Source organism: Choristoneura fumiferana, chromosome 14 (genome assembly GCF_025370935.1).
Source record: "Choristoneura fumiferana chromosome 14, NRCan_CFum_1, whole genome shotgun sequence".
Classification (NCBI taxonomy): domain Eukaryota; kingdom Metazoa; phylum Arthropoda; class Insecta; order Lepidoptera; family Tortricidae; genus Choristoneura; species Choristoneura fumiferana.
The window spans coordinates 8,830,251-8,853,109 of NC_133485.1; the positions used below are offsets into that span (position 1 = coordinate 8,830,251).

The following is a 22,859-nucleotide window of genomic DNA, read 5'->3' on the forward strand; positions in this document are numbered from 1 at the left end:
ACCTTCCCACTTTTACAGGCTTAGGACTGTCACAGCACTCCACAGCGTCGTGAGTTGAGTAACAGAGACTGCGCTAGGCGCTGGGAACAGTAGGTTGATTTTGTAACGTTGTTCTTTTGTGAAAAGTCACAGTGACACCTTTTGACGGCGAGTCACGGTGACTTTGTCACCGTGACGTTATTTATCCCCCATGTCTAACAGGCAGGATACCAATTATATTTCTTAGCTTGGAGAAGTGTCCCACTGCTTAGCAAACCCTTACCCCTTTTTAGGGTTCCGTAGTCAACTAAGAACCCTTATAGTTTCGCCATGTCTGTCCGTCTGCCTGTCCGCGGGTAAGCTCAGAGACCGTTAGTACTAGAAAGCTGTAATTTTGACATGAATATACATATCAGTCACGCCGACAAAGTGGTATAAAAAAAAAAAGTAAAAAAATATATATTTTAGGGTACCTCCCATAGACGTAAAGTGGGGGTGATTCTTTTTTCTCGACTAACCCTGTGTTGTGGTGTATCGTTGGATAGGTCTTTTAAAACCATTGCGGGGGTGCTAAGACAATTTTTCTATTCATATCTTTTTGGGAAATATTCAGCTTTAAAGTGCAAACTTTCATTGAAATCGAGCGCCCCCCCCCCTCCTCCCTCTAAAATCTAAACTGTTGGGTGGAAAATACAACTAGGTTATACCCTCAGCAACCTCCTAGGCCTACCACGTCGCCACCATGTATATTGTGGTATCAATGTAGCCCATAGTTTTTTTACTCCACCTGTTTGGATTTATGTGACTGAATGTGGCCTGCCTAAGTAACAGTTATGGAACCGATGATGTAGTAATAATATCACAAGTCATAAATAATAGGTACTGCTAGAGAATTCCCACAATTTAAAATTAATTAAAAATCTACGATCGATATCCATCTTAAAATTGTGTCCGATGACATATCACTCGTAGCTCAATTTTATATCGATATTATGAGTTAGATATAAGTACCTAAATAAATAGTTGTGGTTATGAACTATTCTGGGAGTATACGCAAACTGGGTCACCCAGTTACTTGCATCGACACATCGCGACTAGCGTTTTATAGCTAGTCTAGTAATGAATATACCAAAAATAAATTAGTAAAGGTCACGTAAAAATAGAACAATATACAAAATAGTAAGAAGAAACGGCTAGTAATACTGTTTATTTAAGGTTGACTACGAAGCCTTTGGAGGATGCGAATAGATGATGAGTCAAGAGTCAAGGGATCAGCTGGGCTACTACGAAACTCGAAACTCGAAGTTCGTATCGTACCGCCGCCCCTGTCGCTCTCGTATTAAATAGTATAAGTATCAGAGGGACCGCACGACACTAACTTCGAGTTTTGAGTTTCGTAGTAGCCCTGCAGTCTACTATTTTGCCTTTTTTTATTTTACACGTAGATTTTTTTTTGCGGGAAAGGAATCGTAAAACTAAGTAAAATCCTTTGGTTTCTAGATATAATTACGGGATTCGAATTGCGACAAAACTATACCGAAATAATTATAGGGAAAAAGCCAGTGAATTCTTCCTGTGAAAACAAATACAACTCGAAAAGTGCTACTTTTCAGGACAGCGATTTTACACACACAAACATCACGCCTGTATTACCAAATTATGGGGTAGGCAGAGCATATGAAACGATTTAAAGATCTAAGATCTTTAGGGTTTTAAGTTTAAGAAAAATACCTTTTAGCCTAGAAGGTGTCTCTAAAATAATTGAAAAATATCAAGCTTTCTTTTCGTATAACTTAGATAAAGAAACATAGAGCACTCTTGAAGATAATGTATTTCGATCATTTGTTTGATAAATCTTAAATGCCACAAAAAATTTAAACTTAAAGGTTAGTAATGAATCATTTTAAGACGCATTAATATACACAAAAAACATCTACGAGTAGGTACCTACGTGGCTATATAGTGGCTAATAATTTGGGTTTGAGCAACTTGCTACCAAATTTAAAACATTTGCGTTTATTGATGCTCGAATTATTACTATATACATGAAATAAGATTCTGATTTCTGGTAATTTTATATCATTAAGTACAAGAACAAAAATGCGGGTAGTCGGGTAACAACTAGCATATAGATTTCCTTAGAGTAATATGCGTTCAAATAAGAATTACAAAAACTAGCTTCAATTAGTCCAGTGATACTTACTAACACGTGTTTATATACACTAAACGACAACGATCTAAATTAAATCAAAGTGAAACTGAAGCGGGATCTGGCATATGGCATGAAAATTTATCCGGAGCTAAAAACAAGTTTTGATTAAACTGAAAACATTTTTTTTTTCTGGATCGAATGGTTTAAAAACATCATATGGTTTTAAGTACGTAGAGCTGTGTTAATCTTCACTGGAGGCACGCAATTAATTTAATTCAGATGATACAATTAGCTATTAAAACTGTTACTTGTGCCATGTGTGACGTAGAAAAACTAACAAATTTCAAATTAAATATATATTGACCCGGATAACTCACGTATCGAGTTTAGTCGAGTTTCGGCGGCGCGCAGTGGGCGTGTTGCAGTAGCAGCCGAGTCGCGTTGCTCCTAAGAGGAAGGGCTACGGATTAGCCCGAAACATGTCAGGCTAAACTCGATTTAAGACGTGAGTTATCCGGGTCAATATATATTTAATATGAGTGATTCTCACGGTAGTTTCATGTGCACAATAACAAATTAATAAAGTAAGTAGTGTGTATTTCAAAAACAATGTATATTGTTTCTGAATAATAATAATAAATAGAGTAACAACAAAATAAACACTAATAGTCGGGTATTACTATTGAAAATGAGAAACCTTAATGGTTACCTTAATGGCGTGTGAATTGTTAATTTTCTCATATATTCTATCATGAACATTATCAACGGCATTGTTTCTATATCTAATGCAGATTTTCAAAGCAAGTACAAATTAAGCATCTCACTCGTTATTATGGAAAGGTGGATTTATGTGACGTCATACGAAACTTCATAATTTTTGAATATTAACTAGCTTATGGCCGCAGTTTCGTCCTCGTAGTTTGAAGTATAATAAAAAAAGTAATCTAGTTCCTCATCTTGCGAGAGTATCGAAAAGTTCCTTTCTAAGTGTGCCTCTATGTCTGCCATATTCCGAGACCCTATAGCCCTATAGTTTAGTTCTTTGTTTTGTGTGTCAGTTAATCACGTTATTACGGTATAGATTGAGCATTCCAGGCGCTAGAGTCGACATGTAGATCAAGGTGACGTCACATTGATTTATGTTCTAAGATATCAAAACTTTGTAACCGACTCCCGAAATGAAAGGAGGTTCTCAATTCGTTGGAATCTTTATCTTTTATTTCTTTGAGATAGGTACTGACAGGGAGGGACTTGACTGTTCGCGTCAAATGAAAAACCTATCACAGTACGTCAGAAGTTATTATGATTTGTTTGTAACGCTGACGCGTTTAGTGACGTCTTTAGGACTTATAGGTACTTTACATAATTAATTGAAAAAATGTAACAAAAATACTATAATGTTTATATTCATTTTTTATTTTTCTTTTTATATTTGTTTTAATTTTTGTCATTTTTCACATTATGTGACTGTATATTTTTTATTATTTTAATCATGTGTATTTCATAATTGTTTATTTGACATGATTGTACTTCTTGACATATTGTTATTTTCGTATTTTTGTAAATTTTTTGTTTTTTTATTTTATTTGGATCATTGTTTTAATTCTAATTTTATTATTGACGATCTTTTTGTGAATTCTTTATATTTTGACATGTTGTATGGAATGTAACGTAATTACCACTAAGTAATAAATAAATCTATCTATCTATCTATCGCTTGCAGGTAATTATATTGTATTGTCATCGAAACGAGTTATTTAAGGTTAATTGATTAAGAGTACCGTGTTTAATGTATGTAATATATTTTTTTCATTAATTGCATCAATGTTTTAACTAGCTTGCTGGTTGATCAACCTATCTATTTATCGCTGGTAGCTGAAATTTATATGAAAGTTTTCCGTTATGACACCAAAATTCCACATTTCCACATTTCGGTCTCCAGCCATATCTATTTATTTAACCATCTTTAAACGAAGAATTCTTCAATATTTATTTATTTTGGGAATTTCGGTAACGGCTCCAACGATTTCGATAAAATTTGCTATGTAGAGGTATTCGGGGGCAAATAATCGCTCTAGTTTGGTCTTATCTCTAAGGAAAAGGGTTACGATTGGTTTGTGGTCTTTTATTTTAACTGATTTTTTGGGAACAACCGACATTTTCAACTTACATTACCCACAATATGAAAAATTGTGCCAAAAATATTATCGAATTTTATCAATCTACATAGATTGACATCTACATATTTGATCTACATAGATGAGCTATCAATGCAAGTGTCATAGTATCAGAGAGAGATTTTGGTAAAATGACTCAAGAATAGTAAACCAAATGCTACAATTGCTAAAAACAAAAACCGGCCAAGAGCGTGTCGAACACGCCCGAAATAGAGTTCTGTATAGCCATTACGAAAAAATGAAGTAATATTTTTCTAAGGATTTCGTATTTTGTACGGAATATTCCAAGTTTAGGTGTATTTTATACCTTAGGCTGCTATTTACTCTTAAACTATTAATAATTCTCAAGAAAACTTAACCGTTATAGTTTTCCTTGTAAGTTTGATATGTACTTACTACCATTCTGATTTTTTCAAATTTTTCCACCCACCAGTTTAGATTTTAGAGGGGGGGGGGACGCTCGATTTTAATGAAAATTTGCACTTGAAAGTTGAATATTTTGCAAACAGATCATTGAATCGATAAATCGTTTTAGCAACCCTCTCATGGTATTAAAAGACCTATCCAACGATACCCCACACTACAAGATGGGATGAGAAAAAAAAATCACCCCCACTTTACGTCTATGGGAGGTACTCTTAAAAAATGTTTTTTGAATTTTTTATTGCACCATTTTTTCGGCATAGTTTATTCGTGCAAAATTACAGCTTTCTGGCATTGATAGTCCCTGAGCAAAGCCGCGGCCAGGCAGACAGACAGACAGACATGGCGAAACTATAAGGGTTCCGTTTTTCCCATTTTGTCTACGGAACCCTAAAAATCACAAGTGTGGCACGCTTCGCAACATATGGCATGTACTTAGCCATTGTGGACAAGTAACGTAGAATGAAATAAAAATAATGTACCTAGATAAAAAAAGATGTGTACTGATTTAGTGATTTAGGCGTTACTTTGTAGTGGTTCATATCAATGAACTACAACCATTTCTGATTCAGCCAGTTTTGGTCACAGAATAGGTAGGTAGAGGTAGTTACTTAGTAACTACGGTCAAGGACTTTAATTCATGAGCCACCGTGGAACCATTTCACAGTAAACGTCATAGTGACATCGCAATAATTAACAATGAAAATCGTAATGACTTTCCTAGTAGGTACCTAGGAAGGTAAAGTGGGGATATTACATTACATTTAGTAGCAATACATTGCGGGTCTTGAATAATACATCATAGCCAGTCCGGTAGCCCAGCAGTCTATAGTTACTCGGATGATTTAAAAAAATCCGCTATTTAAAAGAATAATTTTATATGCGCACTTGATGTGCATATTGTAGATAGACAGTTTTACGTAGGCAGGTAAAGTTGGCAGCCGCCCCGGCCTGTAAGTTTATATTTTGGGTAACAATGTGTTATGATGCAACGTGTAGCGAGAAACGAAGCACTGATGTTTTCATTAGGTACTTTATATTAAAGCGACTTGAAAATATCCCTTTATCATACCGTAACTAGAACAACACATAACAAAGTTGTTAAGATAGGTATCTAATAATAAGGGATTGTATCCGGATCCTCGTCGTTCCGAGATGCGTGCTTCCCCATGTTAATACCAACCCATACAATTTCTGAGTTTAATAAGGACTTGCAAAAAACCAAATGATGTTTTATTAACTCGGGAAAGATCGCGACGTATTGAGCAGGGATCGATTTTCGATTCACATAAAAACAACATTTGAATGTGGTAAAAATTGACCCTACTTATTGCTACAAAATTGAAACTAAATTTTCAACTGGTTGACAAGATTAATTAGGGCTGTGATTTACTACAAACCTATATTTGTAATTCGGCACAATTTCTCTCTACTTTCCAATATTCCTTTTGAGTAATTTAATTTAAAAAATCGGTTTTGGTGGATATTTTGAATTCGAAAAAAATTACAATTTAGTCGGGCGTTAATGTAGCTAGATCACTTTTAATACTTTTTTTAGTTTTTAGCGAAAATTAGTCTCTACTTCTGAATTTCGCACTTCATAGTTTAATTTGTTCGACTGTACTTCCAGTGGTTGAATTGACTTGAAATTCGGAATACTCATGTGAATCTGGTGACAATACAATAATCTGGTAGCGAAATCCAGGTGGTTTGGCCAGGATCACCTGCGCAGGATGGAACTCTTCGACCGTTAATGGCATATGCTTGAAATTTGGTACGAAAATGTAGTTTGGATGACAATACAAATATAGTCAAAAAGTACTGTCACCATAAAAGCTTGTATTAAAAGTGTTTTTTTATTAAATTCCATATTACCAGTATTGAAAATAAGCCAGTGATACACAAAAATCTCCATTCTGTTTTTAAATTTTAGTATCAAATAAAGAAAAAAACTACTGACGCGACAACGTTAAAATTTAACGATTATGAATAAGGAATGAAGTCGATTTTTATTGTTAATTAATAGGATTTACTAACTGCCTCATGTTATTTATTTAAACTGGTAATGATAATTTATGTTAGCTTTATGTATTACATGGTATTACCTACCCACCAAGACGTGGAAAAAATATATTAAAAATATGTTTAAATATTTCAATTTTTAAACCCGTAAGCTGATTCCACGAATATTTCTAACAGGAAATTTAAAATTTAATTTGATTAAATGTGATTTATAAAAAATCCATGAAGAGATATTTTGAATTCTTATTATTTTCCTGTTAAGAACCTAGAACGTTTATATGTATCTACTTATTTTATAAAGTTTCATATACCTGTGCTATGCTAGTAAATGTTACAAAATATACAAACAATCAAGTAATTAAAAACCGGCCAAGTGCGAGTCAGACTCGCGTACCGAGGGTTCTGTACCTCTCTGAATAAGAATCTCTCTGTTCGAATGGCAGTTCCGTGCTACAATTTTGACCGTAAAATTATTTTGGTTGTATTCATTTTTTTGGTTAAATATACGTAATTATCACCAAATTTCAAGTTCATAGGTCAATAAAAAGTTTAAAAAATCTTAGGTTTTTTTTTTGTAAAAAGCTGATTTTAGTCGCTTCTCATTCATTCATTCATTTATTTATTTGCATTAAATGTGGTATGTGGTGTGTGTGTGTGTGGTGGTGTGGCATATCTTCGTTTAAAAACGATACAGTGTTTATACCCTATACCTACTTAATGAGTTCTAAACAATGAAACCCAATTTAATGGACAGGTCAAACATTTTTTTACGCCGCACTTTAGCTGTATGGGCTGTCTCTTAAAAACACTTAAAAATATTTGTTGTCGACAACTTATATCCTACTGAGCCCTAACTTTTTTAACAGACGGTAGTAAATAAGGCCTAGACGTGGTTCAACAGCTTTGTTATTTTGGATATTATTATTATTATATCAAATTAATTTTATTATATCAAAATCTTTAAAAAAAAAACAATAAACAATATGGACTTTATAAAGTACATTCGTCCGTTATTCTTAGTGTTAATTGGTGCTTTATAAAGTACGCGAGGGCTCACGAGGATATAAACTTAAACTGTGATAATTTGAAGTCTGCATCTGTAACCGCTTGGCTGTAAGTAACACCTGTGTGCAAGGCAGAAAGATGGAAGGATGGGCGGACGGACAAACGGACGGACAGATGGACACGTGAGTGACAGTAATAGGGTGTCGTTTGGATCCTTCGGGTACGGATCCCTAAAAAGTAGCTAAAATACAAACAAGCTGTAACGTTTATCTTTATCTGCTAAAGAAAAATCTGATTTAATTGGGAATAAGCGTTTAAATTAAAAACTTAAGTAAATAAAACTGTTTCGTAAAAAAAATTCGTAATTCTAAATATTTATAAATATAAACTCTAATATTATTCGGTTTAACAATTGCAATAAAAAAATCCGGACTAAGGTAACAGAAACAAAAAACAATATTCACATAGGCACCTAAGCTATATTTTAATCTATTTAGGTCTAAAACAAGTAAAACCCTTGAAGAAGTAAAGTACACTTCAGTCAAATTCCATTAATGCTATCACCATTTCTTGTCAAAAACAAAAGTTCTTAGACTAAAGTACATATTTATGTACTGTTGAATGAAAAAAAAAGAAATGTACCTATTGGTACAAAGTTATTGCTGAATATGTCCAAAAATAATATTAAATAGTATTATTTTTCAAGTAATACTTCATAAAACAAAAGTAAAACATTTATTAATTAAATGTAACGGTCCAGGTGTAAAATGGTTCAAAAACGCCTGTATTCCAAAACGCAAAGAAAATTCAATCGAATCACATAGTAGAGATTAAGCACCAAATTCACCCGAAAAATAAAAAAATATATTTAAAAACAGAAAAACAGGTGTAAAAGGATCACCTGATGCCGGGCGCGCGAGCAGGAGGGGCAGCGCGAGTAGCGGCAGCAACAGCCGCATGCTTCAGCGGCGCATGCCGGCGCGTGCGACGCCTCCGTCACACAACACACTAACGAAACGCGCTCACAGTCTGTAAGGCCGTGTGGCCGCCGCGGTGGGTTGGCGCGCACTGCCGATGCCGCCGCCGGCTGCAAGTGCAGCCGAGTCGACGACCGCGCGGCAGACGGCGCCCGAGACACGAGACATAGTCTCGAGCCCTATTAACCTACGCCTATATTCACTAGTCTCACTTTTATCAACTTACTATTAACTTAATACTTCTATTAAAATTAAGTCACTTTAATCGCTTGAAGAAATTTTCAGATTTTTTTTTGGCGAACTTTAGTCTAGAGCGTTGAAGTCTTTTTAAGGGCGCGAACCTTTAACAAGCAACAGAACATTTAAGTACTTGCGAAAACTAAAAAAAGTCCTAAAATTTCGTACGTATAATTATGAAGATCTAATAACTAGTAAGTACTTACGTATATTTTAGTTAATAGAGAATCCAATATTCAACTAAATATAATTCATTATGAAACCATATAAGAATCAATATTGGTCCACATGTGACTTTTCGTTTATCTTTTCGGAAAGAAATCGTTTTTTTTATTACTTCATTTAAAAATCCGTAAATGGAACTAGTCTGCGTGATAATTAATTGAAACTATTGAAAATATATATGTAAACGGCCAGTAGTTGCAAGTAATGCTTGAATTTATTTATTGCAACTTAAGTATTACTTGCAACTGGAAATTTCAAAAATGAAAAGATTTCAAAAATATCGTACACTGTTGTATAGACAACTAACATCATTTTATAAAAGCAAGCGGAACATGACGGGAACTGGCAAAAAAGTTTAATTGCGTTTTCTTATTGAAGAATTACAGTGCGTGAATCAATATGCTTTAGTAAAGGAAAAGAGTTCGAATCAAGCTAAGGACTGGAAAAAAATCTGGTGATCGGGCATTTTTACTTTGAATGTCACAAAAACTTTTTTGTTTAGAATTTAGTTAGGCATTTAGAATTTTTAATTAGGTAATTCTGTAAAGGAAAAGAGTTCGAATCAAGCTAAGGACTGGAAAAAAATCTGGTGATCGGGCATTTTTACTTTGAATGTCACAAAAAACTTTTTTGTTTAGAATTTAGTTAGGAATTTAGATTTTTTTAATTAGGTAATTCTGGATTCTTCTTACTCAGAATTACGACTGGGTACTATTGATTTAGACGGAAAATAAATGAAATGGAACGGAGAAAAAAAGTGTCCCTAATTTTTCGTCACTTTTGTGTTTTTTTTTGATACAGTTATTTTTTACATACAGTGGATGGAATGGACACATAATTCTTTTATGAAAAATTGGTAACGTATGAATTTTAGTTTAATAATGATTAGCTGTCGTTTAGTTTCATAGTTCAAACAATTAACACTAAAATATAAGCAAATCCCAGCTCACCCCGTAGTGGGGTCAGAAGAAGATAAATATGTTTAAAAATATAACTAAAACAAAACTACATTTAGAGCAAGCTGAGCCAGAAATTTTAAATAGCAAGTAAAAACACATTATAAGTATCCCTACTCCCCCCGCAATCCCTTCTCACCCCGTTTTATGGTAAGGTAAAGACGTAAAAGGTCCTTTAAAGTTACAATATGTTCAAGTGAATTTAGAATGTAACATTTGTTTTACTCGTCTAATTGGCTTAAAATAAGATCTTATGGTGTAAGCCTGCCATACTCGTACCTACTTGGCCTTAACCAGAAAATATTAGCAATAGAAGTAAGTGTTTGATATATCTACCTACAAAGTAAACAGCACAAAAAACTGAATATTTTTATTTCTGTTTCTTTTTTTGTATTGATTTAGTAGAAAATGTGCAAAACAATGTCAAATGGAACTGCGCGTTTAGATGTTTTCAAAAACGAAGCAATTACCTAACAGGTACCTACAAATAAGGAAAATATTTTGTGGAATATGGTAGGTAGATAACTAAATAATTAACAATCCATATAAAATAGAAAACACAGAAAAACAGTTTAGCACAACTTGAAAAATATTTTTACAAATAATATTTTTACTTATTTACATGGGTTCCTTTAGAGTTAATAATAGTAGATTGTTCAACAAGGGATTAAAACAAGCCACATCTGTTCAAAATTCAAATAGCAAAAAAAAATTGTTGCGCAGTTTTTTCTTTTCTTTTATTGTTTATGAAGTGACGCTTTAAAAGCTTGCATATTTAGCTAACAGTTTCAAAATTGAAAACTATTTTAAAACATAATATAATTGAATAGATTCATAATAATATTCGTAATCATTAATTGTGTTTCACGAAATTAAATCGTGTTTTTTTAAAAAAATTGCACAGTTGTATGTATGTATAAATCCTCCATTCACAAACACCGTGTTGGCTGTTTAGGGGTTTCCAACGTAAATTAAAAAAATACTTTAATCCCCAGAGAATAAGAAAGAGCTTTAGTCCCGATATTTTTTGTTGTCAACTTGACTTCGAATTATTTATTAAAATCGATTTTCATTTTAAAAGATCCGATTTGGGATTATTTCTTTCATTAAATATTGGAATAGCCCGAAGTAAAATATCTTCATGTTTATACAAATATAACACAGACGTAGGTGAATATTTAAAAATGCAATTTAATGTAAAAAATACCTAATACGTATTTGGATTTGTAATTTGAAGGTTTGTGCGACAGGGTCCAGTCCATCCCATATCCGCCTATAGTGCCACCCACCACCACCATATCCACCGATAGTCCATATCTGCTTATTGCCGCGTCTGGATAAATACGCTGTTTTTGTATCCATTGCAAAACAAATTCGCAGACAGAACGCCAGACAAGACAAGACAGAGGTCATTCAGACATAGTGCAGTGCAATTAATTAATCGCTGACCATTCCATTCAGCTAGATATACAAAGAGTAATCGATTCCGAGTAAAAACTGCTCGTACCATTTATTTCTGTCAAATTAAATCGATGTAAATGCGAAGTCGTGATCTTCTCGACCTCATTCACATGAATGTCGTTTTTTCAAGCCATAAAATGTTATGTAGACAATAATTTGGTATAGACGTATTACTTAGCAGACGGGACGACCAAATAATTTGTCAAGTCACACAAAAACAATTATATAAGCATGGGCACTAAAAAGTCAGACGAAGTGAGTCACTCTTGAGTTTTGGTCTCACTCTTCTTAATTATAAAGTGATTTTGACCTTTGATATTATTTGGACTCCATTTTGGATTAAATTTGATATTAGAACATTAAGTTTTAAAGAAAAGTAAGAAAACCTAGTTTAAGGCTTAGTTTTAGACTGAAAACCAGCACTTCGGCTTGCCACAGCATCTTGCTGAGTCTGACCTTTTTAGCGCTATTTAGCACTTTTCCTTATTTGTTAGTTTAATATAACAGATAAGTTGTTTTGCAAAAATAGTTTTCTCAAACATGCTATGTAATGTTTATGTTGTGTTCTTAAAAAAAGGCTTCAAAATATATTGTTGCAGGCCTGTAAGACAACAGTCTTTTCTTTCACTGCAAAACGTCAAATATCCACGATATAAAAGCCATTATACACGACTTGAAATTAATAATCTGAATTTTTATGGTTCATTTATCAGTTACTGAATAAATTCACAGGGCTATGAATATTCTAATTAATATATTAAAATTACAATTTAATTTACATAATAAAGTACTAATGTACTAGCTGATAAAATTACGGGCTGCAGTTCGTGTATATGGCCCTAAAAGCCGAACAGCAAACACTATAAAAAAAGTTTTGGCGGGAAAATTGGCAAGTGTCATTGTACATGAAACTACCGTGAGACTCACTCATATTAAATGATATTGTAACGGATAACTCACGTCTTAAACCGAGTTTAGCCCGAGTCGCGTGCTCCTGAGAAGAAGGGCTACGAAATAGCCCGAAACATGTCGAGCTAAACTCGGTATAAGACGTGAGTTATCCGTTACAATATCATTTAATATAAGCGTCATTGTCTTTTTTTTGAATGACTGGACTTGGGCTTTAGCCATTTTGCAAGTACCTAAGTGCCATTGTCATTTCAAAAGTTTCGTTTAGAAACGTGATACATGATTTTTTATTTTTGGAGCCCGTTATATCTACATGTTTTATAGCAAATTGATTTTTTTGTGATTATTTTAACGTTTTAAAAATTCATGTTAGAATGAAATAAACACGACTTATATAGATGGTTGTTATAATGAGTCTGGTACAATTTTAGTTGTCTTACGAATAAAACATTGATTTATAGGAGTTTTTATTTATTTTAGTGCATGTTTGAGAAAAGAACTATACAAGCCTCGGCGTGAAAGAACATGCCAGCCTCGTATACCTATCCATGTCTATACATACTCGGCCTGCAAGCCTTTCTTTCCCGGCCTCTGCAGTAATGTACTATTTCTCAAACATGCAATGAAATATTGATGTTGTGTTCCTTCAAATAAGCTGCGAAATATCACGTGTCAGGTAAGGCTAGTAGACGAGAGGTCGTTAATGGAATTTCACAAAAAATTGGAGGCCTAGACCTGCAAGGTGCTCTTTTCTTATTTCCATTTCACATAAATTTGTGACACAGCATCATGGTGATCAGAAAAAAAAACTACAACATTTGCTTTTTGCTTCACTATGATATTCTGCCACTATGCTTATTAAAAAAATAGATTTGGTATATACTCGTATAATTGTATGTGTTAGTTTTGTCCAGTTTACTTATAATTTCTCAAGAAATAAAACTTTGATTTTTTGGATTTTTTTATTTATTTCATTGCATGTTTGAGAAAAGCACACATACCTCTGCGAGAAATGATGTTACCATGCAGCCTCGTACGGTCAAGGGCATAAATATATATAGGTTACCAAGACGTCAAAAATATCTATACACCTTTATGCCACGAAACATAAGGCCGATGTATACATATTTTGACGCTATGGCTGTATATATATATTTCCATTCGACTATACCTATCCGGCCTCGTTGTGCTCGGCCGTTTATATGTATTCGGCCGGCAACCCCTTATTTCCCGGCCTCTGTAGTAATGTACTATTTTTAGTCTATAGATGCGTAATATTGTTCTTAAATATGCCCGTGACCAGTTTTTTGTGAGTGAAAAACAATGGAAATAATTTAAATCCCATCAATAAAATAAAAGTCTGGTAATCAGAGTGTTTCTTATATCTTCTTAACCTATAACAGAGAGGAATCGTTTGTATCTCGGGTTTGTGACAAAACTCTCAAACTTATCAAGATGTTTTGCTGTCTAACGCTCTGGCGCTAGTACGAGTAGTGATCGCATTCGCCATCTCTTTTTACCCTCAGCCTATACCGCGTGACAGCCAGAAGTGGTGAACCATGATTCTGAGTACGTTAGACATCGCACTTTTAAGCAAAATTTGTGACTATTTTTATCCGTTATTCATGTGGCCCCGCCAAATGTAGCAACATTAAAACACACGTTTTTATAGCCCGAATATTTGTCTTTACATGCTTTGTAAACGTTATAAAACCACGGTCAAATGAAATACAGTCATTGTTAGTCATTCCAAGTGGACGAACGTATTACGTGAACGAACGTCGTCATCACCATACCCGCGTATTGACAACAAAAGTACTGACGATAAACATCTAATTTAATGCTACTTCTAATGTTCACATAATATTGGTCATTTATTATTCGTTTATATTATTATTGGTTTTATATTATTCGTGTGTTTTTGCGTGATAAGTCCCGTTAGTGGTATTTTGACTACTGGTTGTTTGTTCTAGTTGTCATCGTTTTTAGGGTCCCGGAACCAAAATGGCAAAAACGGAACCCTTATAGTTTCGCCATGTCTGTCTGTCTGTCTGTCCGTCCGCGGCTTTGCTCAGGGACTATCAATGCTAGAAAGCTGACGGATATATAAGTAAAATTTGCCGACAAAATGGTACAATTAAAAATTAAAAAAAAAATTTTGGGGTAAGTACCTCCCATAGACGTATAGTGGGGGTGATTTTTTTTCTCATCCAACCCTATAGTGTGGGGTATCGTTGGATAGGTCTTTTAAAACCATGGGTTGCTAAAACGATTTTTCGATTCAGTGGTTTTTTTTTTGCGAAATATTCAACTTTAAAGTGCAAATTTTCATTAAAATTGAGCGTCCCCCCCCTCTAACATCTAAACCGGTGCGTGGAAAAAATTGAAAAAAATCAAGATGGTAATAAGTATATCAAACTTTCAAGGAAAACTATAACGGCTAAGTTTGCTTGAGAATTATTAGTAGTTTTTGAGTAAATAGCAGCCTAAGGTATAAAATACACCTAAACTTGGAAGATTCCGTATAAAATACGAAATCCTTAGAAAAATATTACTTAATTTTTTCGTAATGGCTACGGAACCCTATTTTGGGCTTGTCACGCGTCCTAGACACTACATTAGTCCCTAACTTTTTTTTAATTTAGGGACTAATGTAGTCTCTAGGACGCGTGATGGGTTAAGGTAACAAGCGATGAAAAATATTTACCTTAATAAAATTAGGCATTGAGCCAGCTACACTGCGTGAGTCGTTTAAATTCGGCTCTTTCGCGTAGGCGCTAATTTCCCCCAGAACCAAAAACAATCCATTCATCAAAAACTACGGTTTGACAAATGATTGGTTTTACAATTGCGTACGTAGTTTAGGCCGGTGCGTGGGAGTTTCATTCATCTTTCTCGGCCGGACTCACACAGTGTACGCGCCGGACGTATGGTCGAAATAATGTCGATTAAACTGCTACGAGTGTGATGCGGTATGCAGGGGAGTTTACACGTGAACATGTCTGCTAAGATAGTTAAGTACCTACCTAAAGTATAGTCAGTCCAAAATACCTGAAAGCTATTTTAAATCAGAGTGACTCTGTTTGACTGGCGACCTCAAAAAGTAGGTTGATCAAGTTGACAACGAACTCTTTCTTATTTGCGTTTAATACTCTAAGTATCGTCTCGTCTACATTTTTTCGTTAACATGTCAAATATTCGCGTCGTATGGACAATTTCGAATAATAGCAATTTAAAAACTGCCAAAAGTAGTCTCATAGCACGTCGTATTGTAGCACTGGGTGCCGGTTTAAGATTTTTTTTAAGTTTTACTTCCATTATGATTAAAAGTTTTGGTAAAGGTATGCTTGGTGTAAAATATATTTTTAAAACTGCATTCAAGACGAGATTATGAGATGATGCTTTTGAAGTGATTCTTTAGATATTTTATAGAGATACTTCGTGCATGTCTGATTTACGAATATATAAGTACTTATGCTTGTCTATCTGTCTTTCTTTCGTTTATCTGTCTCTCTTTTACCACTTCACGCTTAAACCGTTGAACCGATTAAGATAAAATTTGATATTGAGATAGTTGAGGCCTCGGGACATAGGTTAGTGTTTATCCCGGAAAATTGCATATTCCCCGATAACGAAAAACGAGTTCGTCGCAGACAGAGTCGCGAGCAACAAGCCGCGGGTTACTTTAAAAAAAAAACATCAATATAACTGACATTAAGTACCTATGCAAATAAAAAAAACCTTTTTTAAATGTCTATTAAGATTAAATTACACCTCTATATTTACTTATCGACTTATTAAAAGTAGGTGCTAAAGTAAGCCCAGTTGAAATGTGCGTGGTAACGTCAAGGACTGCATATTCTATTTCTGTTTGCAAATTCTTACTACAGTATACTATTGGCACGTTAGGTACAAGCGATAAAACATTTCAGCGTACCGGGGAACCCTAAAATGTAGGAATTAGTTCAGTGAATCATCTCTTGCGCAATCCGCTGCTTTTGGAATCACGTGGATGAGTCAGGCACTTCCTTTGATGTCATATATAGTTAAGGACCTAGAGGAAGGAGCTTTATATGGTTTCAGAACATAAAATTTTGTTTGACGTACTGTATTCATACCTAACTGTTGCTATAAGTTTTTTGGACATTTATTAGAGTTCAAGGTTTTACCGAATTCTGGATGTACCTACCTATGGTACTGCTTGACGTTGGACATGTCACCATAATTAAAGGATTTGGTTATATCGGTGTGTATTATTGTTTATCAATTGCCTAGTACCCATAGTACAAGCTTTCCTTAGTTTGGGACTAGGCCAATTGGTGAGAACTGTCCCATGATATTTATAATTATATCTATTATTTTATTGGACTGATTAACACAAGTGCATTCAAAGTTGCCATGTTGCGTCTCAATCTCCTGCTGAGACAGAGTTCGTACCTTCGAGCGTTCTAGTGTCTGGCTATATTACGTTAGTTACTTACATTATGCTGATGGTATCGCTTGCTGCCTTATTAAACAAAAAAAATAGAATTTATTGCATAAGATTTTCAAGATTCGTGTACCTATTCTGTGCCATCCAACGCTGTTCTTAGCGCATAATAAACGCCACGCAGAATTTCAGAGTTTAACAGCGCAAAGCACAATTTTAGTTTATTTTCTAAAACAAGTGTCTAAACCGATAGTGTCGCCAGCCTCCGTTCTCCATAAACCAGCCTCCAATACCGACCATTAACAAATTCCGAGAGACTTAAACAGCTCAAATATGCGGGCGGGCAAGCCATGCCAAGAATTTGGTCGATTCGACTTTACATAGCACTTGTTTACCTCGCCGCTATTTTCGAATACGCTGTCTTTGCCACAATACCGGCCCAGTGAGTTCCAAGTTGGTACCGTTAATTTGTGTTCGCGCCCTAACTGGGCCGGGCTGCCGGGTGCCGGCGGTGGCGGAGTCTGGCCGCAATAGCCAAGGCTCTCCCAGATTTCATTGCTCAACATTTCAATCTTGGTGTCATATATATGTATAAGTTGTGAGTTGTAAAATAAATTAAATAGAAAGTTATTTTGACATAGTAAAAGTGGAATAAATTTGTAGGTATCAATACGAGTATGTGTTTACCTAATTACTGGGGGGCTATTACGTGTAAATAATGTTATCAATCAGCTCTTTAGACCATAGAAAGATTCTTTCTATGGTTTGAGATCAGCTCTGTATTAAAAACATATCAATAACAAAAAAAAAAATTGAATCAGGCGTTACTTTACGGCGGCCCATATCAATGAACTGAAACAACTACTTTGCTAGGCCGCGGGTGAGCAGTCATTGTTTCAGTTCAAATAATACTATCAATTTTGCGAATCTATCCATCACTTGTAGAAGTCTATCGGCCTCTACTAGATGAGTGGACATAAATCAATTTCTAGATATAGTAATGGTAAGTTTAATAAGTAATTTACATTATTTTGTACAATTAAAGCTATCTTAACTAACTATAACAATGAAAATTATAAAAATAATAGCCCGTCTAAAAGATCTGCCTGTGGCAGGGTTCCCATGACGCTGGCCGCATTACCCCTTTGGACCGCAAGTGAGATCCGCTCGGATAAGTACGCGCCAGCTCTTGGGTCCCCAGAAGCGTATCTAGTACAAAAATCAATCAAGGTTATTTAGTACAACAGCTAGTATCGGTTCTATAATTCTACAGACCACAATAACAAAGGCGGCTATTAAGCGGGCATCCGCCTGACAATTCCCATTAATAGTTCTTCGTAAATTTTCTAACGAACAGATATAGAATCTAGTCCGTTAGAGAGGCAATTTGAATAACTTTACCCTGAAATTACGAGCTTGTTTATCAAAGTCGCTTTACATATTCAATGGCGGGGATTCTGTATGTTAGTTCTTATCAATAAAATTCTTAGTAGCATAGTGCAGGGGAACGAGCTCTCAACTGTCTTCGTAACTGTCTCAACATCCAACGGACACTAATTTTTTTGTCCTTGTGGCGAAATAAACTTTGGACCAAGAACATTTTTTTGGGACAGGCGAGAGAGGGTAAACCGAGTGGTTGCCTAACAAACTGACAAAAATATTTAAGTACATATCCTCAGTTTATCTCATGGTCACAAATCATGGAATTCATAGGTAAATAACATAGGCGATTCCACAAGTAAGACACGGGATAGGGATAAAATTTCGAAATCTCAACCACTGTCTGTCTGTAGACCTGACACTGTCAACATTATGCTGATGCCCGAACCATTTGCCGCAATTTAATGGGTCGAGTAGCATGCAGCGATACTTTTAGGTTAAGGCGGGATTTTTATAAAAGTTCATTAACCCCTTCAATAACAACACTAGAAATAAGGTCTCACGAACTTTTATAGAACCCGCATTATAGTTAGTAAGTTAACTTAGTTTTAGAGTAGGTACCCTTCTTGCGTAATATTATATACCTATGTACCTAATTGTTGGTAATAAACGCATTTTCTTTCTTTCCTTTTTCACTGGGCTTAGAGTCACGAAATTTGGCACGGTTGTTTTTAATGCAACGTCAATGAAGACCACGATGTAATTTTTGAGAATTTCCGTGGGAATTTAGTAAAATCCCGTAATTTCAATTCTACTGCTGAATCTAACCGTTTACGCGAAGCTGCGGGTAAACACTAGTGTTATAAATGCGGCAGTTTGTGAGTGCGTTTGTTACTCCTTCTCGTTTAAATGAGTGCACGGAACCCTAAACATGGCCTTTAGATTGAGGAATGAAGGAATAAAAGAGTAATAGAAGTTATAGATATATAGATGTGGTATGTAAATATCTCTGGAAGAACTGAATAAAAAGTAGCATATGCACTTTAACTCGTATCCCGTTTATTCCTGCGGGAATTCCGGAATCGGGATTTTCACACATAATTTCCAAAATCTTGATCTTCTTGATCGTCTACAAACAAGAAACTTTGACAAAGTTTTATTTTCGGGAATTTCGCAAATTCTTGCAATTCTATTTAACTGTCAAATGGTTCACGAGCGACGCCACAGGAAAAAGCTAGTGTATAATACTAAATAATGTTGTGTCGTTGTATATCACAATAACACGAGCATTAGCGTCACGTAAACGTACGTTTCTACGTTTTGTTTATTTAATTGCAGCCTTTATGCACTCGCGAGGCAATTAAGATGACAAGGACGGAGATAAAAAAGATTTAAGATACGTAGATATATGTAAATAACCTACCGTTGTTATGTATAATTCCACTACGCAGTTGTTGATCATGTCATTGGTGGCAGAATACAGATAAATGTGAATCAATTTAGATAGTAAGTGGGTAATAGTAGATTATGTCTTATTCGATATTTATCTAATGGGGGAGGCCTATGTAGGTACAACAGTGGAAGTCCTACGGTTGATATGATGATATTTATTTATCGACTAAAGAGCAGCAAACCAATTTATATTAGATTTCTTTGGAATTTTTGCCCCAAAGAAAGAACAAGCAGCCACCAAAAGTAGAAAAATATATATCTCTACCTTAACAGTAGCGGAATAAATTAAGAATGAGTAACATCCGGTTAATTCTATAACTTTTATTACTCTTTTATTCCTTCATTCCTCAATCTAAAGGCCATGTTTAGGGTTCCGTACCTCAAAAGGAAAAAACGGCACCCTCACTTTTTGTCTGTCTGTCTGTCTGACTATCTGTCTGTCAAGGCCCTTTTTGTCAGGAACCCGTGGAGGTATCAAGCTGAAATTCATATCAAATACTCAGGTCTACCTGTCCCTTGGAGCTATGAAAAAATCATACTTCTAAGCCAACGCAACCAAAAGATACAGCCGTTTATGCTGCAAATTTTCGAATCAAAACCTCTGTAGCACAGATAAAGAAAAAATTGCGAAAAGCGTAAATTTTTAGTTAAATCATATAATAAAAATATACATATTGTATATTGTACAGAACCCTCGGCGCGATTCCGACTCGCACTTGGCCGTTTTAAATACCGCCATAGAGACGCGTTAAATTATAAGTTCATAAACTTTAAAAAGAATAATATACAAAATACATGATACGAGTAGGTCATCCTACTAATATTTGTAAGTTTGGAAAGGTTTGGAGTTTTGGAGTTTGGAAGTTTGTATGTCTGTTTGTTTGTTTGTTACTCCATCACGTCTAAACCGCTGAACCGATTTAGATGATATTCGGTACACAGATAGTTTGCGTCCCGGGGAAGGACATATGATAGTTTTCATCCCGGAAAATTTCATAGTTCCCGCGGGATAGTGAAAACCGAATCCTACGCGGACGGAGTCGCGGGTAACGGCTAGTATGATGTAATGCTATTTTATTTTATTGTTTTAGAAATTTGCGTGTAAAGTACATTGGAATTTTATCTGGATCGAAACAAAAAGTACCTACCTAGCCTACATGAAGGGTGGAAAGAACATGTCTAGTCACTTTTTTTTGAAAATGAGATTTTAACGCCAAAATGTAGAGCTCACAAAGTACTATGACTTACCATTGAATTAAATAATCTGAAAACAATAAAAAATCTATTTTTTGACCTTTTAAATATTTATTTAACCATAGCCATGGTATGGTATGGTAACCATAGTAATTGTTCCTGATGAATAACTTTCAAACCGCTATAACTCAAAAAGTTAGGTGACTAGACACGTTCTTTCCGTGTACCCTTCACATGTTAATCTACACTTCCAGCCGTCTACGTACCTCAACTAAACCCGCCTAGTCGTTTTAACGTGAAAGAGTAAAAAACATACACTCGTGCGTACTCACAATCTTTCACATTTATAAATCAATAGGAAAACTTTCATAGTAGCCACCGTAGACCGTAATACACACATTCTGTGAAATTTTCATGTTTCTACCTTCGTCTTCTGCAACTCTTTGCCATCCAATGTTTGCCTTCAGCAGTGTATGCAAAGTTTCTACCTAGCCGAGCTGTTGGTCACCATTTAGGTACGGAACCATAGATAATAAGCCCTTTTCAATGCGTGTTCTGAAGCTTCTACGTGGGCTCTACAAAACTATTGACCACAATCTAAATAAATGCTTATGGTGGATGTAAGGTTGTAGAATACAAGCCCCAGAGCCGAATTAACATTTAGGTAGAGTTAGCCGAATTAACATTTAGGTAGTGCCTCCCTAGGCTACGTGTTAGGTACCCCGCGCGCGCACAAACTGGAGAGAAAATCGAATTGGAAAATTTGTATCCTCTGTGACCAAAGGTATTATTTATTTTTATCGACACAATGGTTAGTAAATCTAATTGAACTTGAGCTTGAAAAGAGCTGATGCAAACGGATGAAAAGTGGTCCTGAGAATTGCATTGCCTTGGAGCCTCGACATGATAATCCGGCCCTGACTATATTATCGAATCTCCATTAAATTAATTGTTTTTGAGTATTTGCGTACTCAGGCAAATGTTTAATTTTCCAATAGCACTCCGCGGTCATAAAAGTTTGAGAACAGACTGATTCGACCCTCGCATTTAGTAGCCGCTATAATCATCAACCGTAACCCAACGCCGATAGTGTAACGTAACAGCAACAGAATAGATTTTCGAGTCAATTGCCAAAGAGTTTAGAATTATTAAGTATTAACGATAGCCGGTAGGGGTATGGAGTGGTAGAGCACCAGTAGCGTGGCCCCATAACAACTCGATACCCACCGAGTTTCCTGAATTTTGGTTCGCCCACAGCTTTCATTTGCCCTTTCTGCACCCGGTTATTTCTTGCTCAAGGAGTCTAGCTTATTTACCGAAAATTTTCACACCATGCCACAGCGGAGCATTTATGGAACCCGAAAAAAATAGTTTATTGTTACTTACTTAACTAGGAGTAGGCGTTGCTCAGTCATAAGTGGCATATTGATGACAGATCGTTACACGACGTTTATATAAACAATATAACTTTGATGTTGTGAGCAAACTAGTGGGCGTGGATATTCACGAGGTTCAGCTGAGCATTGCGTAGGCGGCGATTGTTCGCTTGACAGTGTCATGACAGGAATTTTGTCGTTACCTACACGTGTATTTTAAACTAGATTTTGCTAGCGAAGCGAGTCTGTTTCGTGAAATCGTTTTTTACTACGCTACATGAATTTTCCAGATTACTCGTATGATAGAGCGGTGAAACAGACCTTAAGACGGTCTTGCGCGCTTTTACCTAACTCCGATTTTTTAACTGCTTGCTAACCCAGGATTAATTAGTATCAGAATGTAGCACTGTCAACTCTAACCCCGGTTTAACGATTATATTTTTTAATCCTAGGTCTACAAGTGGCCCATATTATATTGACTCCTAAGATATAGGCCTCGCCTAGT

At 35.3% G+C, this 22,859-nt stretch overlaps 1 protein-coding gene across 1 annotated transcript in view; it reads right to left on the reverse strand.

Moving 5' to 3' along the window:
- LOC141435081 (follistatin-A-like) overlaps window positions 1-8,800 on the reverse strand; it is a 50,968-nt gene extending 42,168 nt beyond the window's left edge. Inside the window, exon 1 of the mRNA XM_074097628.1 lies at window positions 8,660-8,800. Coding sequence (XP_073953729.1) covers window positions 8,660-8,717 — 58 coding nt within the window. The 5' untranslated portion in view covers window positions 8,718-8,800. The remainder of the gene's footprint in view (window positions 1-8,659) is intronic.
- Between the last annotated feature and the right edge of the window lie 14,059 nt (window positions 8,801-22,859).